Source organism: Pempheris klunzingeri, chromosome 20 (genome assembly GCF_042242105.1).
Source record: "Pempheris klunzingeri isolate RE-2024b chromosome 20, fPemKlu1.hap1, whole genome shotgun sequence".
In the NCBI taxonomy this organism is placed as follows: domain Eukaryota; kingdom Metazoa; phylum Chordata; class Actinopteri; order Acropomatiformes; family Pempheridae; genus Pempheris; species Pempheris klunzingeri.
Window position 1 is genome coordinate 4624570 of NC_092031.1, and position 14443 is coordinate 4639012.

The 14443-nt window shown below is 41.5% G+C and overlaps 1 protein-coding gene across 1 annotated transcript in view; it reads right to left on the reverse strand.

The window, feature by feature from the left end:
- Positions 1 to 4402: 4402 nt before the first annotated feature.
- Positions 4403 to 14443, reverse strand: part of sema4gb (sema domain, immunoglobulin domain (Ig), transmembrane domain (TM) and short cytoplasmic domain, (semaphorin) 4Gb) — a 28170-nt gene continuing 18129 nt past the window's right edge. The window contains exons 8-14 of the mRNA XM_070851697.1: positions 13375 to 13550; positions 10301 to 10439; positions 9989 to 10211; positions 8648 to 8763; positions 8261 to 8415; positions 6077 to 6138; positions 4403 to 5493 (exon numbers count right to left, since the gene is read on the reverse strand). Of these exons, the coding sequence (XP_070707798.1) occupies positions 4526 to 5493; positions 6077 to 6138; positions 8261 to 8415; positions 8648 to 8763; positions 9989 to 10211; positions 10301 to 10439; positions 13375 to 13550 (1839 nt within the window). The 3' untranslated portion in view covers positions 4403 to 4525. The remainder of the gene's footprint in view (positions 5494 to 6076; positions 6139 to 8260; positions 8416 to 8647; positions 8764 to 9988; positions 10212 to 10300; positions 10440 to 13374; positions 13551 to 14443) is intronic.

Consider the following 14443-nt stretch of genomic DNA (forward strand, 5'->3'; position numbering starts at 1 on the left):
TGTAAGGCGTTGAAAAGCATTATTGGCTGATGATGTGAAAATGTCCTCTGTTGTTTCATGCTCACTTCCTGTACTTTAATTTAGCTATGGCACCAATTGCAGATCTTGGAGCCACTGTGCTCTCATCACACCCGCTCTCCCCAATGGGAACTGGCACAGCTAGACCCACGCTAGGACATTAAAAAGCTCTAAATAAAGATGCTGTTGCTAAGCTACTGCCTTGAATGCTGCTCTGAAAATGTTATGTCTTATGTTATACCTCTGCTCATTCAGAGTCACATATGTGTGTAAATGACTCTGGGATCATGTGGGCTCTATTCCCAGTGGAGGCCAGTGGCCTAGCCACTTGCCCCAAGCTAAAAACAACCGAGCATCAGGGTGTCTTGAGAACAGAAGTCGGTGTGAACATGTTTTGCATGTAATTTCCTGGCTTCCTCCTCAGGGCTGTTGACACTGACATTTTTTCCCAAAGCTTAACTAATGCAAATCTTTTTTTCATCTGCATGAAACCAAGTGGAAATCTAATGAACTGTAATAAATAAGACATGAGAGACAGTATAAAAAAGTCCTTTCTGCTAATTGCTCAGGTGGATAAACCATCTTACAAGAAGTAAGGACGTCACTTCTATATTCTGAGAGATAAGTTAATTATCTACATCAAAAAATCATACAGAAGCAACTTGATAAAAAGTGTCACACTTTACAAGTGTATACTACATGACTTTTAACAGGATACGTACAAAAGAACAGTGCAAATGTAAATTGTGAACTCTTAACACCAGTTTCTCTGGCCAACACCTAGAGAAATAATGCACATCTACATAAAATAAACCGTATTTTGCATATTGACACAGCAGGATGTAAGTAATGTTGTTTAAATTGCAAAAACAAGTGCTTTACTGTGGGTTTGTGTGCACAATAGCTATTTTTACCTAAAGTCCATAGCACAGTATATAGTGCAGAGCCAGGGTCTACGGTAAATAGACTCTTTAAGAGAGAATGAATCAGCAGCAGCAATGGTCACAGGTTCAGATTAAGTTCTCAAACATGTTAAGGATTGTCCACAGCTTGATGATGAGGGCACATGATTATTGGAGTTTTTGTACAATACATGATTAAGTACGATAACATGTTTAACTCAGTACAAATTTTAAACTTGCAATAAAATGTAACCCAACAAGAACATTTCTTAACAACTTTGATTTAAATAAAATGAAATGCTCACATAAATCACACCAATAAATTAACATGGACCAGAAAACCATTACTCTTTCTGAGCTCTGTTATAATAGTATATTATAATTATAATTATAATTTAGGGACACAGATTCGTATTTCAGCAGTCTGATTGTTATGGGAAATGCATGCAATGGAAATTCAAACCATAACATGAGCTAGAAATATGAGAAGAGTATTTGCAGTGTATTCAATGTTTAACTCAGAAATATCCAATGGTTTTCTGGTGTTTTCACAAACAAACTCCAGGGCTCTCTGAATACTGGTTCTAATTAATTAGGGGCAATCACAGCCATTTAGAAACTCAGCAGGGTCCTTGAGAGAGAGCATGAATGTGAGCAGAGAGAGTAATAGATGATGCTGCCATGCAGAGGGGACGAGACAGGGAAACAAAAGAGGCAACAGAGAGGGAGAGATGGGAGGAATGAAGATGAGGATGAAAACAAGTGGCTAAAAATTCTGACAAGAAAAGCTGCAAACATGCAAGTGCAAAGAAGCTTCTGATTGACAGAAGTTCACTCCGATATGTGTCCAATACATATGCTATTGGTTTAGTGGGGTCTGAAATGTATAAAAGCAGATCATCTGCATAATGTGATATTTTCTGTTCGGCTCCACCCGAAATAATGCCCATATTTGAATTCATCCATAAGGACAAACAGCAGCGGTGAAGGTGGACAGCACTAGCTTGTGCCACGGCCAAGAGGAAAATATATAGAATAATTGTTGTTGGATCATACATAGGCATATGGTGAGGAATACAGCAGCTTTAGCCAAGTCAAAAAGAAAAAAAATCCAAATTTGTTAAGGATTTGAAATAATTGAAGTAATTTTTTTGGCATCATCATTTGAGTAACAAACGAAAAAAGTCTGTTAATTCTGTCTGATGTTTTGAAATAGTATACAGCAGAACAGGCTCAAGCAAAGGTCAAACACTCTGGGTAACAATTTATAGTCTGCACTCGGTAAAGACACAAGCCTGTAAACGAACTGAAGCAGACGTTTCCCCTTTTTAAACAAAAGCAGAGGCTGAGACTTGGCATTACTTCGCAGAGAGATGGCCAGATTGATAAAAATCAGTAAACATAATCAGTAGTGGTAGTGAGGTTAGAGTTCAGTATGCTTAAAACAAACTAGGTCATATATATAAAGGTGTTTATACCTGCTATGAATGCTAAAATGCCTGCTAGGGACAAGCTGCTATGAAGTGAACAAAAGGTGATAAGGGTGCACACATCTGGACAGTCTCTCCTCAACAATATTCATGGTGTTGTATCCAGTAGTTTGAACAAAAAGAGTTTGTTGTTCAAGGAGTGAAAAAAAAGAGCCTCATTAGCATGGAGGTGAGCAGGTAAGCTCTTTGTGTGAATCATACTGAGGCATTCTGTCAGAGAGAACTTCTTCCATCAGACCGGGACATTTATCAGTCTGCAAAGGGTGCATTTCCTGCACTATGTTCTCAATCAAAAAAGGTTCAGAATAAAGTGGCTTACATGGCAGTCAAGAAGACGACTGAAAACCTGCAAAGTGCAAAATAGCTCCTACTTCCTTGTATCATCATCTTTTTCCTGCATGGCTGAGCAGGACACTCAGGTCAAATGTTTTTTTCTCCGCCTCTACCTGCGGGAACGACAGCGCTCTGTGCAAACAGACAAGAAGCCCCCGTCCTCTCTTTGTGGAGGCGAGCCAAGTACTGCTGTTACTGTCAGCCACGCTGATAAATGCACACCACGAGTCACCGTCGAGGGCTGCTGCTGAGCCACTGCTACAAGAGCTGATTCAACAATTCGCTGGAAAGACAGATTTTTATTTACCACTGGCCGTGACACGTTTACAAACTACTCAGAGATTCATTTAAGTCACTTCCCTCTAAGTTATACACGTGCTACTTAATCATAGCGCTGTTCACCTTGCCAAGGAAACACTGTACAATCTGCAGCTCACGTTGTGTCGGCATAGCTCTGATGACAGTTAACACCGACGGTGCCTTTGAAGGTTGCGTGTGTGAAGGTCTTCTCTACTCTGATTCGGCGACCAGCAGCTTTTTCACAGCAGAGGACAAACACAGCCCTATGTCTGTAATTCACTGTGGTTTAAAGAACTGGGTGGAAACAATTTTGCCTCTCTCCGTAACATCATTTTGAAAGAATCCAGTGTGTTTACATGAGTCTTTGAAATTATTGAGATGTAACTATAGTCTCAGTGTTTCAGGAGAAAGCAACATATTCAAGGTGTAATGAAAGTTAATCTAAAAACAGGGCTTCAGTCTGACAAAGACAAAGTATAATTATGTTTAGTGGTATAAATATAAAAACAGCAAATAAGCACTTTCTTTACAGCATCATCTGTTTTTTTTTTTTTTTTTAGTGTGTTTTGTGGTTTCCTCTCGGCTGTGATCATCACTGAATTCAATCAATCTGACCACAAACCTTTCATGGTCTTTAATAGACCACTCGAGCTGCTATTCATACAGCTGTATCGCTTTTGTCACACTGATGCTAAAAACAGAAAGACACCAGAAAAAGAAATCAAAATTGGTTCACAGTTTGCTACAACTGTTTCCGTTGGCACTGACACAAAACAATGCTACTAACAGCTGCAACAGTGATGTAATTATTGCAATTCACATGAGAACAGAGGAAAAGGAAGAAAGAGCGGTTTAAATAAATTGAAATGTATGATTTGTCGTACCACCTGAGCTCTCATGCACTGTAACAGATCTGGCTTCTTAAAGTGATACTTAAAAGGTGGCTGTAAGTTGCTCCTTCATAGAGAACAAAGGCGTGTAGTCAGATCAAATGTTTAATGTTGTGGCCATGTAATAATACACGTTAGATTTTGGGTGGAGAATCCCTTTAAACTCCATGGATCAACTCCTGGGCTGATTTTTTTTTTTACCTACGTCCCATTTGGCACCTTTTTGTGTCATCTGACCTCCATCTTTCACAAGTCTCCAGAGAGTCTACACTGAGGTAGCGTCACTAAGCTCCCAACTCATAGCAATTTGTAATGTAACAGTCCAGTATATGGCCAAATTTTTCACAGCTCCTCTTTTTGAATAGCAACCTCTGGTTTGTGCAGTCCATTTTTGAAGTGAAATCATGGGCCACTTGTCATGGGAGACACGGGAGGCTGCACATTTCAGATCAGTTTAGGACACGACCTGCAGGTACTCTGACACTGGGTAAATAACAGCAGCGTTTCAAACAACAGTCAGTTCTCCCAGCAACTACGGGTCACCATTGGGGTCAAAATAAATAATTGTGGGACAAAGACTGAGAGGGGCGTCCTAGATGGAGCTCTCATCAGGCTGCAGGTCCAGCTGTGTGTGTTTCCTCTTCTCCAGGATCCTGTTGAGCTCCTCTGTGAAGGAGTGGTAGAGCGGCGACATGCCCTCTGGGTCGGCCTGCCTGAGCAACACGTAGCTGTTCCCGTTCATCTTCCTCAGCACGCTGGGAAGAGTGGCTGACAGCCCGTTGGCGTAGTCCATGTTGGGCAGGGGAGGTGGCATGGGAAGAGGAGGGGCTGGGGGAGGTGTTTTGCATGGCGAGAACTGGCCATCTCCTGGTATGATCTGGAGGAAGCCATCACCAATGTCCCCAAAGGACGGCACCGAGATGGACAGACGACCCTGGCGGCCATTGCAGTGGCTGGAGATGGTTTTGAGTTCTAGATGGGAGCTCCTCTTTCTCTCAGAGGCCCCGAGGACATGCAGCCCCTGCTGGGAGTACTTTCGGTCCTGAGGGGCCCGTCTGGTGCAGAAGCTCACATAAAGCAGCACCACAGTCAACACCAAGCAAAGCCCCCCGAGAACCGCCACCAGGGAAATGTACACGGCCTCCATGTGTCTGTAGGTTTGGAACTCGGGTCCTGGAGGCAGCGGGGCAGGAGGTGAGGGCAGAGGCTGCTCAGTGGGGCTGCTGGTGGAGAAAACAGTAGGACTGGAAACTGTAGTGGGGTTAGTCGTGACTGTGGGCTCCACGGGCAAGTACGCATCTGTGTGCACTCTGACTGTGTAGAGATAAACCAAGACTGAGACAGAGTTCTCAACAGCAAAGCAGCGATAAGACCCGCCCTGTTTGGCACGAGCTCCGATTATGAGGAGGCCATCTGTGCCGATGCGGTAGCCCGAATTGAGGCCGTATCCCTGGAGCTCTTTGCCGTTAAGCGTCCAGCGTGGACTTGCCAGGTTGGAGTGTAGTTCGCACTGGAGTAGCACATCGTCACCCGCCATCACAGAACGCCTACGATGCACCACTGAGGAACAGAAAGAGGGGACAAGAGACATGAAATGGAGCTATAAAAGAGATTAAACAAGAAAAGGTAGAGCGAGGAAGATTAAAGGGTGGAGAATGCCAGTGTGACAAAAATGCAGCAGGATAGAGAGACGACTATAGAACGAGATGTCAGGTAACCAAGGCTACGTTTCCAAAGTGCAGGTGAGCAACCTGTGCTGCTCAACCTTTCAGCATCGCTTTCCATCACATTTCCTAAGCCTCTTTAAAAGCACTGAGCCCCGCAATGCAGCCAGCATGACTGCCTGACCTCCAGCGAGCGAGGAACTGATTAAAATGTGTATGCTGGGACCTGGGGGATGGGTGATCAGTGTACACCCATGAAATCCCTTAATAGCTGCTAAATGCTTGAGTTTTCAGGTAGAGAAAAGACAGAGGTGTATGTGCTGGACTCTCTTAATCTGAGCGTGTGTGAGAGTCAGGCAAACTAATCGAGGATAAAGGATGGGAAGTAGAACAAAGTATGAAACCTTCTCCAAATTAAAAGTGAGGCATGTCAGCGTAATGGATGTACAGAATGTGCATGTGTATGTAGTGAGACATACCATTTCCTGAATTCTCCTTACAGCCCCTGACCCCTCTCGAGATATCCTGGGTCAGGTTTGACCTGAAATAATTAGAATATTGAAAAATGAGTATTCAACCTTTATTCAGTCATGTTCGAGATAGGCAGCAATAACAACGACTTACAAACAACATAAGATAGAAAACATAAAAATATGCCACAGACATTTCTACAATCAAGATTTCATCCTGGAAACTTTAAAGCCACCCGAGAGCTGCCTGAAGCCATAAAAATAATTGATTAGGCTAAAACATCTAGAAAAACCTCAAAACATCTGTAGCCAGAAGAGAGAACATCCAGTTTCAGCAGCAGAACATTTTAATTTCACCTATTTCTGTAAAAGCTAACTGAAGGAGTGTGAGCTGTGTACATAAATGCTGTTTTAGCCTCTCCAGTGCAGAATAGCAGCAGTAAAGAAAGAGCTTCCCCCTCCGTTCCTATCTCAGCACTCCAACAACCTCCATGAATAAAAACACTGGAGAGCAGACTTCGATTCACATTCAATTCTGTTTGCTGCTTTCTGTGACAGTGATGCTGCCCTGAACAAATCCTCAGGAGAAGGTTGGTGTGTCTGCCGCTGTAATGGAAATTAAGATGTCTGCTACTCACTCATGCAGAGTGATGGAGGAGGGACATAAACAGTATTCACAGGAGTGTGTTTTGTTTGGAAGGTGCTTCTAATATGCATTGATGTGTGTTTGTGTAGCATAAAATGAAAATACTCTATACAAAGTTATTATAGTGGAGTTGAAAGAAGAACATTTCCCTTCAAATGTTGAAAAATTGAAGTAGAAAGAATAGAAACAGAAAGTGGAAGTAAAGTACAGGTACGTCAGGTCTGTACATCAAGTATAAAACTGTACTTAGCAGGTAAGACGCTGTCAGCAGGTGTTTACTAATGTATTTGTGAACAACTTTAAACCCATATATCCAAATAACAGCATAGTAAAACACAGTTGTAATAATACAAAATATAACAAATTATTCTCTGTGTCCATCAGAGCTCAGCGTGAGCCGACTACAGATGTTCCTCCACGTCTTTTGCACCAGTAGATCTATGAATCTAAAGTTGCACTATTGTTCAGCACCACTTTCATGTGGGGTTTAGAGCTGAATGTGTGTTTTGCTGCAAATACAACACTCTTGGTCTTGGATATGGTCAAGACAACTTTGTGATGAGTGATCCAGTTAAAAAATATCAGTGACTCTGTGTTGAAGACTGAGCTGATTTCCTTAACTATTGGTGCAGACATGTTGTATACTTACACTGTAATAAACTGTTTGTTTAGAGCTTATAAATGCTAAATGGCAGACTTCAAGTTAAGTGTTACTAAAGAATTTGTAAGTTACGGATCTGTAAAAAAAATCTGAAGATCTGTCTTCCATTTACCAATAATAATAATAATAATCATAATAACATTGTCAGTCAGCTCCACTATGCTGTATCTCTGTTTTAGATGCTGCGTTACATTCAATCCAAATGTGTTTTTTGGCTAATTGTTCTGAAGAAGCTCCTGCTGAGCTGAACAGAGCAGAAAATCCAGGTCGACTATATTGTCTTAGACCTGCTTTCATAGAAATTGTGTTGGGAGGGGAAGTAAACTATATAAATAATTAATTTGACTCCAGTATTGCTGCGGGGCCAAGAACACAGAAGTAAACATCAACCAAAAAAGGCCAATCAATAAAATAATGTTTCAAAAAGGTTAATCTCTGTTTGTGGGCTTATTACTCATTTCAAGAGGCGCTAATAAGCATGATGAGAGAACATTTCACTGATTTATTAAGATTTGTTTAATCTTGGCAACATCTCACTGAAGGCATACAGTTTTTAACCTAAAAAATGTGAAGTATTTCAATTTAAGAAATCCACAGTTTTGGACATTTCTATGGCGTATTTCATGTGAATGCAGCCAACTGATGGAGAAAAAAAGAGGAAGTGAACAAGCAGGATAAACAGGTGGAACTGCAGAGAAGGTTTAGGGAGATAAAAACTCAGGATCTATGATGAAGCAATGCAAATTTATCAATCTAAACAATAATCTGGTTTGTTTCCTTCCAAATTCCTGCTATCCCATTTTCCTAAAGCACCATGTGAGTGTGTCTTTAACTTCTTTCTATAAAACACTGTTGTTAGGGGGGAGAGGTGTGTGTGTTCCCTCACCTCTGTGCACGTGAAGATATTTCCACGCACACCTTCCCGTCCCAACCGCAGAACGGATCTCTGGCAAATACGCAGTCGTAACAGGAAGTGTACCTCTGGCAGGCTGACATCGGCACCTGCACGACTCCAGAGTGGGAGCCAACATAGATACTCCGCTGTAAAACAAAAGATAAATGTATTTGTATGTTACTTTTGTTTTTCCTTTTGACATTTAAAGCCTAAAATTACTGACATATCATTATTCTAAACATATTTGTTCCATGTAGTAAATTAATTAGCACTTAAATATGCTCTATCAAAGCAAACCAGTTTTTATTTGCATCACTTTAGCATAAATAGCCTACTTAAAGTCTGATTCTGTATAACTCTACATTAATGAATACACACCAGAGCAGAGGATACGACCATGCTCTCTATGGGCTGAGGTTTATCAAACAGCTGCAGCTCTTCTATGATGTGCATTTCTCCATCGATTTCTACAGTTCTGTGCAGCCACCCGTCATCTGTGAGAAAAGATACAACCCTTGTACAACAAGACACTTGAATAACCTTGTGACGAAACACAGAGTAAAAGAGCTGGTTTTATTCTATATATATATATATATATATATATATATAACAAACCCCATGAAAAGGCAAAACCATCAATGAGTTAGTGAGTTAGACTTTCCAATTTCACCACCCTGTGTGTGACACTCACCCCCAAGCCCGTTCATTCCTTCACAAATTTTGTAATTCAGTAATTTCCTAAAACAGCAGCACACTGTCGTTTTAATCTCCATCACTCAAACAGGAGGAAACAGCTCATTTGTTAGGGACTGTTTTCAGCCGTGGATGAATACACATTTGCATGGGTGGGTAACGTGAAGTAAAGTAACATGTTTTTCCCTTTTTAAAAGTGTACTTATACTTTTTATTCGTGAATGTTTTGCCTGGAATCAACATTTTCCTTCACTGCATTTTCCGTTTAGCTCCATTGCTACTAGTCTGCTCTAAATACGAGGACTGGCACTGGGACTCCACTGGGCGAAGCTGCGTCATGTTATGGCCGCTTCTGTTCTGTCCTCAGCATGGTGTCATACCCCACCGGGAGCGACTCAGAAGTGAAGCTTTCTGCTCAGATTTCGTTGATTAGGTCATTTTTCCTTGTAGGTAGGCAACAATATTAAACTATTTCTTTTTTGTCTGTGTTTATTGTAGTTATCTCCTACTTTGTTGTACTGTATCCTACAGACAAAGTGTTTTTCCATGTCCAAGATGAACCTCTCATCAACCACACTGTCAAAAATCTTCTGGCCTCGTCACTGGCCACTAGCCACTGGCTATGACATAATATTGATGTATTGACGTGATATATCATCAGGAGTTGTTTTGGGGTGTTTTATTTTGAAAATTAACTGGATGCTCTGTGTTGTTCCTGTGTCTGACTTCCTACACGTCATTTTTTGTGGGATCTATTATACTTTTACTTGAGTATACATTTTCAGTACTTAACTACCATTGAACATTTGGTGCTCTAGTGAGGACAGACTGTGAGTGATTTTAGCATTTAGCACAGTAAAACCTCACAGGGCTGCCTGCACACTCTGGCTCCTGGTACACTCCTGAGCTTGTTGTACAGCATTTAAAGATGTCAGGCTTTTACAGCACGTGCAAAACTTATTAGCAGTCTCAGTTCATTGTTGGTCTTTTCATGAGATTTGTTCACTGTTCAGTAATAAAACTCACCAGTCCCCAAAAACAGAACAGTATAAATGTTTCCATCCAGCGCCGGCTCCTTGTGCACAGCTATCTTCACATAGTTGACGCTCCTCTTGAACATGAGTGGACGCACCCCTATTGGGTGCACCTGCCTGGCCATCAGCGGGTGCCTTCTGGCAAAAGTGAGGACATTGTCTGGGAGGTCTCGGGATGAGTTGATGCCCTGGGACCTGTGCAGATCTGTTACACACTGGAGAGATGAGAGACAGGAAATGATCACAAAGGAAAGAGCAGTACAGTAAATAGTGGTTCTAATTTAAATTTAAAGAAGAAACCTACAGATCCCGGTCTTGGCTCTGGAACTTTCCCTGTGTACTCCCTCCACTTTGAGTCCTGCACCTCCATGTACGGCCCATCGAACACCTTCTGCACATCTGAGAAGGCGTACTGGCAGATAGCAGACGCTTTGATATTCTTCCTGAAAGACAATCCCCCACCCCCACCCCGAAGACACATCCAGAAGGACACACTCAGGATTAATGATTCAATGTTGAATAAACACTGAGCAGTTACTATCTGGGGAGCCACCCAGATCAAATTTCAAAGACATCACAGATCATAGGAGGCCAATGACAGGTGAAAAGGTAACAAGGCTGATGAGAACTTCTCTGTTCTCTGAAAACTGTGGGCGTTAAGGACGTAAAGTCTTGTTTATACACTTGTATTTTCTTCCTGGATCTCAGCAATTGGTTGTGAATGGACATGTGAGGAGTGGCGTCGCTGACAGGAGTGTAATTTTCAGTCTTTATCTCGTCAGTAGCAACTCACATCCCCTCATCAACTCCGCAAGGAAATATTTGTTTTGCAGATTTTTCAACAGCACACTCACAGAACTGAAATCCCCACTCCCTGTGAGTCATAAATAAAGCAGCCCCATTTGTGGCTTTGGTAGAGCACCTGTGAAAGAAAAGATTGGTCCAACGGCATAACAACGGCATGAGTTGGGAGTTGTGAACCAGGTGACCGTTAATCTTAAACCTCAAAGGTGAGATTAGTAATGGGGGGAAATGTCTGCGTCACATTCTTAAGTCCATTGTGTGCCCACCTTCACCTTCAAAAGCATTCAAGTGAGAAAAATGAGACACAAGTGAAACCAGAGACTGTCTTCAAAACTGGTGAGTAGTGTAGCTCAGGGGCTTACTCATTCTTGCAAGCCTGAGAATAACACATAATGACGACTAGTACTCGCACAGGTGTACGCTTTTTTTTTTTAAAAAGACCAGCGTAAAGAAAGAAAGAAAGAACAGCTGCTGCAGCGAATGCAAAACACATGCTGACAAAGGGAGGGGCTGAATATCCACAAAAAGAAGTGTAGCAGTAAAAAAAAAAAAAAGAAAGGAAAAAGCGAGGGAGAAATAGATTGTGCTACTGCTCCAATGATATCCTCTCCATCAGAATCTAAACACCCCTGGGACAGTTTTATGCAGCATGACTCTGCATATCAGCATAAACACACACTCACATCGCTGCCAGATATTCCACTGGCAGCCGTCGTCCTCTGACACTGTCACATCAGCTCTGACTGCAGCTTGGCTGCTTCTGTTTTGATAACAACTCACCTGGGGTTTGCACTAATGATTTCTCTGGGTTATCAGTGAATCTGCTGATTATTTTTATGATTGATCCAGAAAATGTCATGAAACAGAGAAAAAGTCCAATCAGGGCCCAAGAAGATGTCGCACATGGCAAAAAAAAAATTCAATTTACAATGACATAAATCAGAGATGTCCCCACAGTGGAGAAGCTGCAAGCAGAAATCATATTTATATTTTACATATTTTGGGGTTGAAATGACTGGTTGGTACAAAAACTTTTGGAATTGGTCCAGTGGATTGTCTCCATCAGCAGCCAAGAAAGGGGCAGCGAACAGGCTGTAATGGCTGTAGTGTAATCCTCAGGTGGGTAATAGCACCTGATCAAAGCACATCCACTAAAAGTGCTTGTTTTTGCCACTGACAGGCTCATTGTTATTTAAAGTGTCTGACGACAAGACGTGACAAATGATCTCCACACCTGTGAGACTCTTTTTGTTTAACCAGAAACAGCTGTTGTATTGCACTATTCAAACCCACCAGACTCCATTGACAAAAACAGTTCTTTTACTTTGCAGAGCATGTGAGTGGCTGGTATGCAGCTGCCTCGACTGGTTAGTTTGTTTGGGTTATTGTGGGTTTAAGAAATATTGTGTTGGATCCAAACTGACCCTTTAAAACACAATAACACAAACAAACTAACTGAGCAGCTCCTTTTTAAAAGTACTGCTTTGTCAATGGAGTCTGGTGGCTTTGAACTCAGCGATATAACAGCCGTTTAACCGCCGTTTTTGTACCTTCAAACCCAAAATATATAAAAAACTGGTTATTTTCCATTATGGTAGACTCATGAGGATCTCTTTCTGGCTCATTGACTTAATCTTTTTAGTAGTTCAAGTGTTTATAAAACACAGATGGAAATCATTACAGTTTTGTTTGGTTTAGGTAAGACGTTGGTTTCCATTATGCTTTATGTCCTGATTCTTTCTGTACTTTTGTTCTGGGGCTGTTTTTAGTGGTTTAGGCTCAGTCAGTTACCTACAGTTAAAGGAAATAAACTTCCAACTTCAGGAACGACCTAATAACGTCTCAGCATCACAATGCCCGTGTGCTAAAAGCTATAAAGATCAAGTTTTCCCGATTTGGTTTGGAAGAACTTCACTGGCCTGCAAAGAGCCCTGAACTTAACATCATCCAACACCTTTGGGATGAACTGAAACGCAGACTGTGAGCCAGACCTCATCACTCAACATCAGTTACCGAGGGAGTAAATCCCTGCGGCCAGGTTCCAAAATCTGGTAGAAAACCTTCCCTGAAGAGTGGAAGCTGTAATATTAGCGGATTAATGCCCACAGGTTTGGAAAGAGATGTTAAACAGTCTCATATGGGTGTAACGTTGGGCGTCCTCATATAGCAATAATTGGCTACTGATTTCTCCAACGGAAATAAAACCTGGTTATTCTTTAAAAAATCAGCTAAATGCTTAAAATGTACGTTAAAACGAGTGTCTTGCAGGTTGACCCTCATTAGTATTATTTTTTTTGATGGGATCTATTACTCCTCTCAGATCTCGCATGCAAAACAGACGTCAACGTCGCAGTGATTAAGGTCCACTGGCAGCTCAGTGAGGTGTTCAAAACCACAGAACTATATTTCAAATTCTAGTGGGGATACAAAAGTTCTCTATAAAAGTTCAGTATATCTGTTACAGAATATAGCAAAGATAATGTCAAACAGTAAATAACATGATTTTTCTGACCTTAAAGCTACTTAAAGACCAAAAAGGCCATAATAGAAGCAAAATGTATTGTTGTGTCTTACCATTCCAGGCCAAAGACACCGTAAAAAACGCTGCTTTGTGCGTCTCGACCCTGCAGGACAAACACACTGCGCAAGATATTGAGGTGCAGCTCATATTCTGGGACTGAACACACCATTCTGGCCTTGAGGAACGAGGTCCATTTCCTCTGCAGGGTCCTCTGGCCGCCCCAGTCAGTCTGCACACAGAGGAGACAGCAGATGAATGGATGCATGAATAGATGATATTCTGGCATATGCATTTCTAAATAACATAGATCCACTCTCTGTCAAACTCATATACACATCATGACCACTAATCTGTGACAATAAACAGCGACACAAAGATATAACACATCAAATCACAATGCACTCATAACTATAGACAAACAAAGGGAGAAGGAGGGAATGTGGAGCCTTATGAAAGTAGAGCTGAATGTTAGGCTTCTAGCTCTGAGAGCCTACTTTAGCACATTTGCTCTAATTGCATTTCGGCAGCAGAGGGAGGAGAGGCTGCAAGAAATCTCTCCCTAAAAGAGTAATTTAGCACACCTCATTTAGAAGAAAGAAAAAAGAGATATGGACTTCTTTTGTCTTTGTTTGCCTGAATTAAAGCTTCTTTTTTCTTTGTTTATATCATTCGCAGACATCAGCCCTTCATCAAAATGCTCTTCCTGCCTCGTCCTCCCACACAGAAAGGCAAAGTAGCTTAAATTGTAAACATTTAAGAATTGGAAACAAAAAAAAATACCAGCATTAGGAACACTACCATCAATAACACTGACTAAGAGAAAGAGAAGTATAGGGAAAGGACTGCAGATGAATGCATCTGCTCTTAGGGTTCAGTCTTTTCACAGAGCAAAAGCTCTGGAGCGTGAGGTTAGCAAAGCAGAGTTAAGATGGATGCCACTAAAATAATAACATAAGCATTTCTTGTAGAGATGGATATCAGGTTATTAAAATGGAAAGAACTAAAAGGATGCACTCATAGATTACAATCTATGTCAATCACAGCACCGTGCGGGTCATTGGGCTGTCATGACGTAAATCCAAGAAAATAGGAGTCAAGAATCCAAGCGCAGCGCCATAAAGA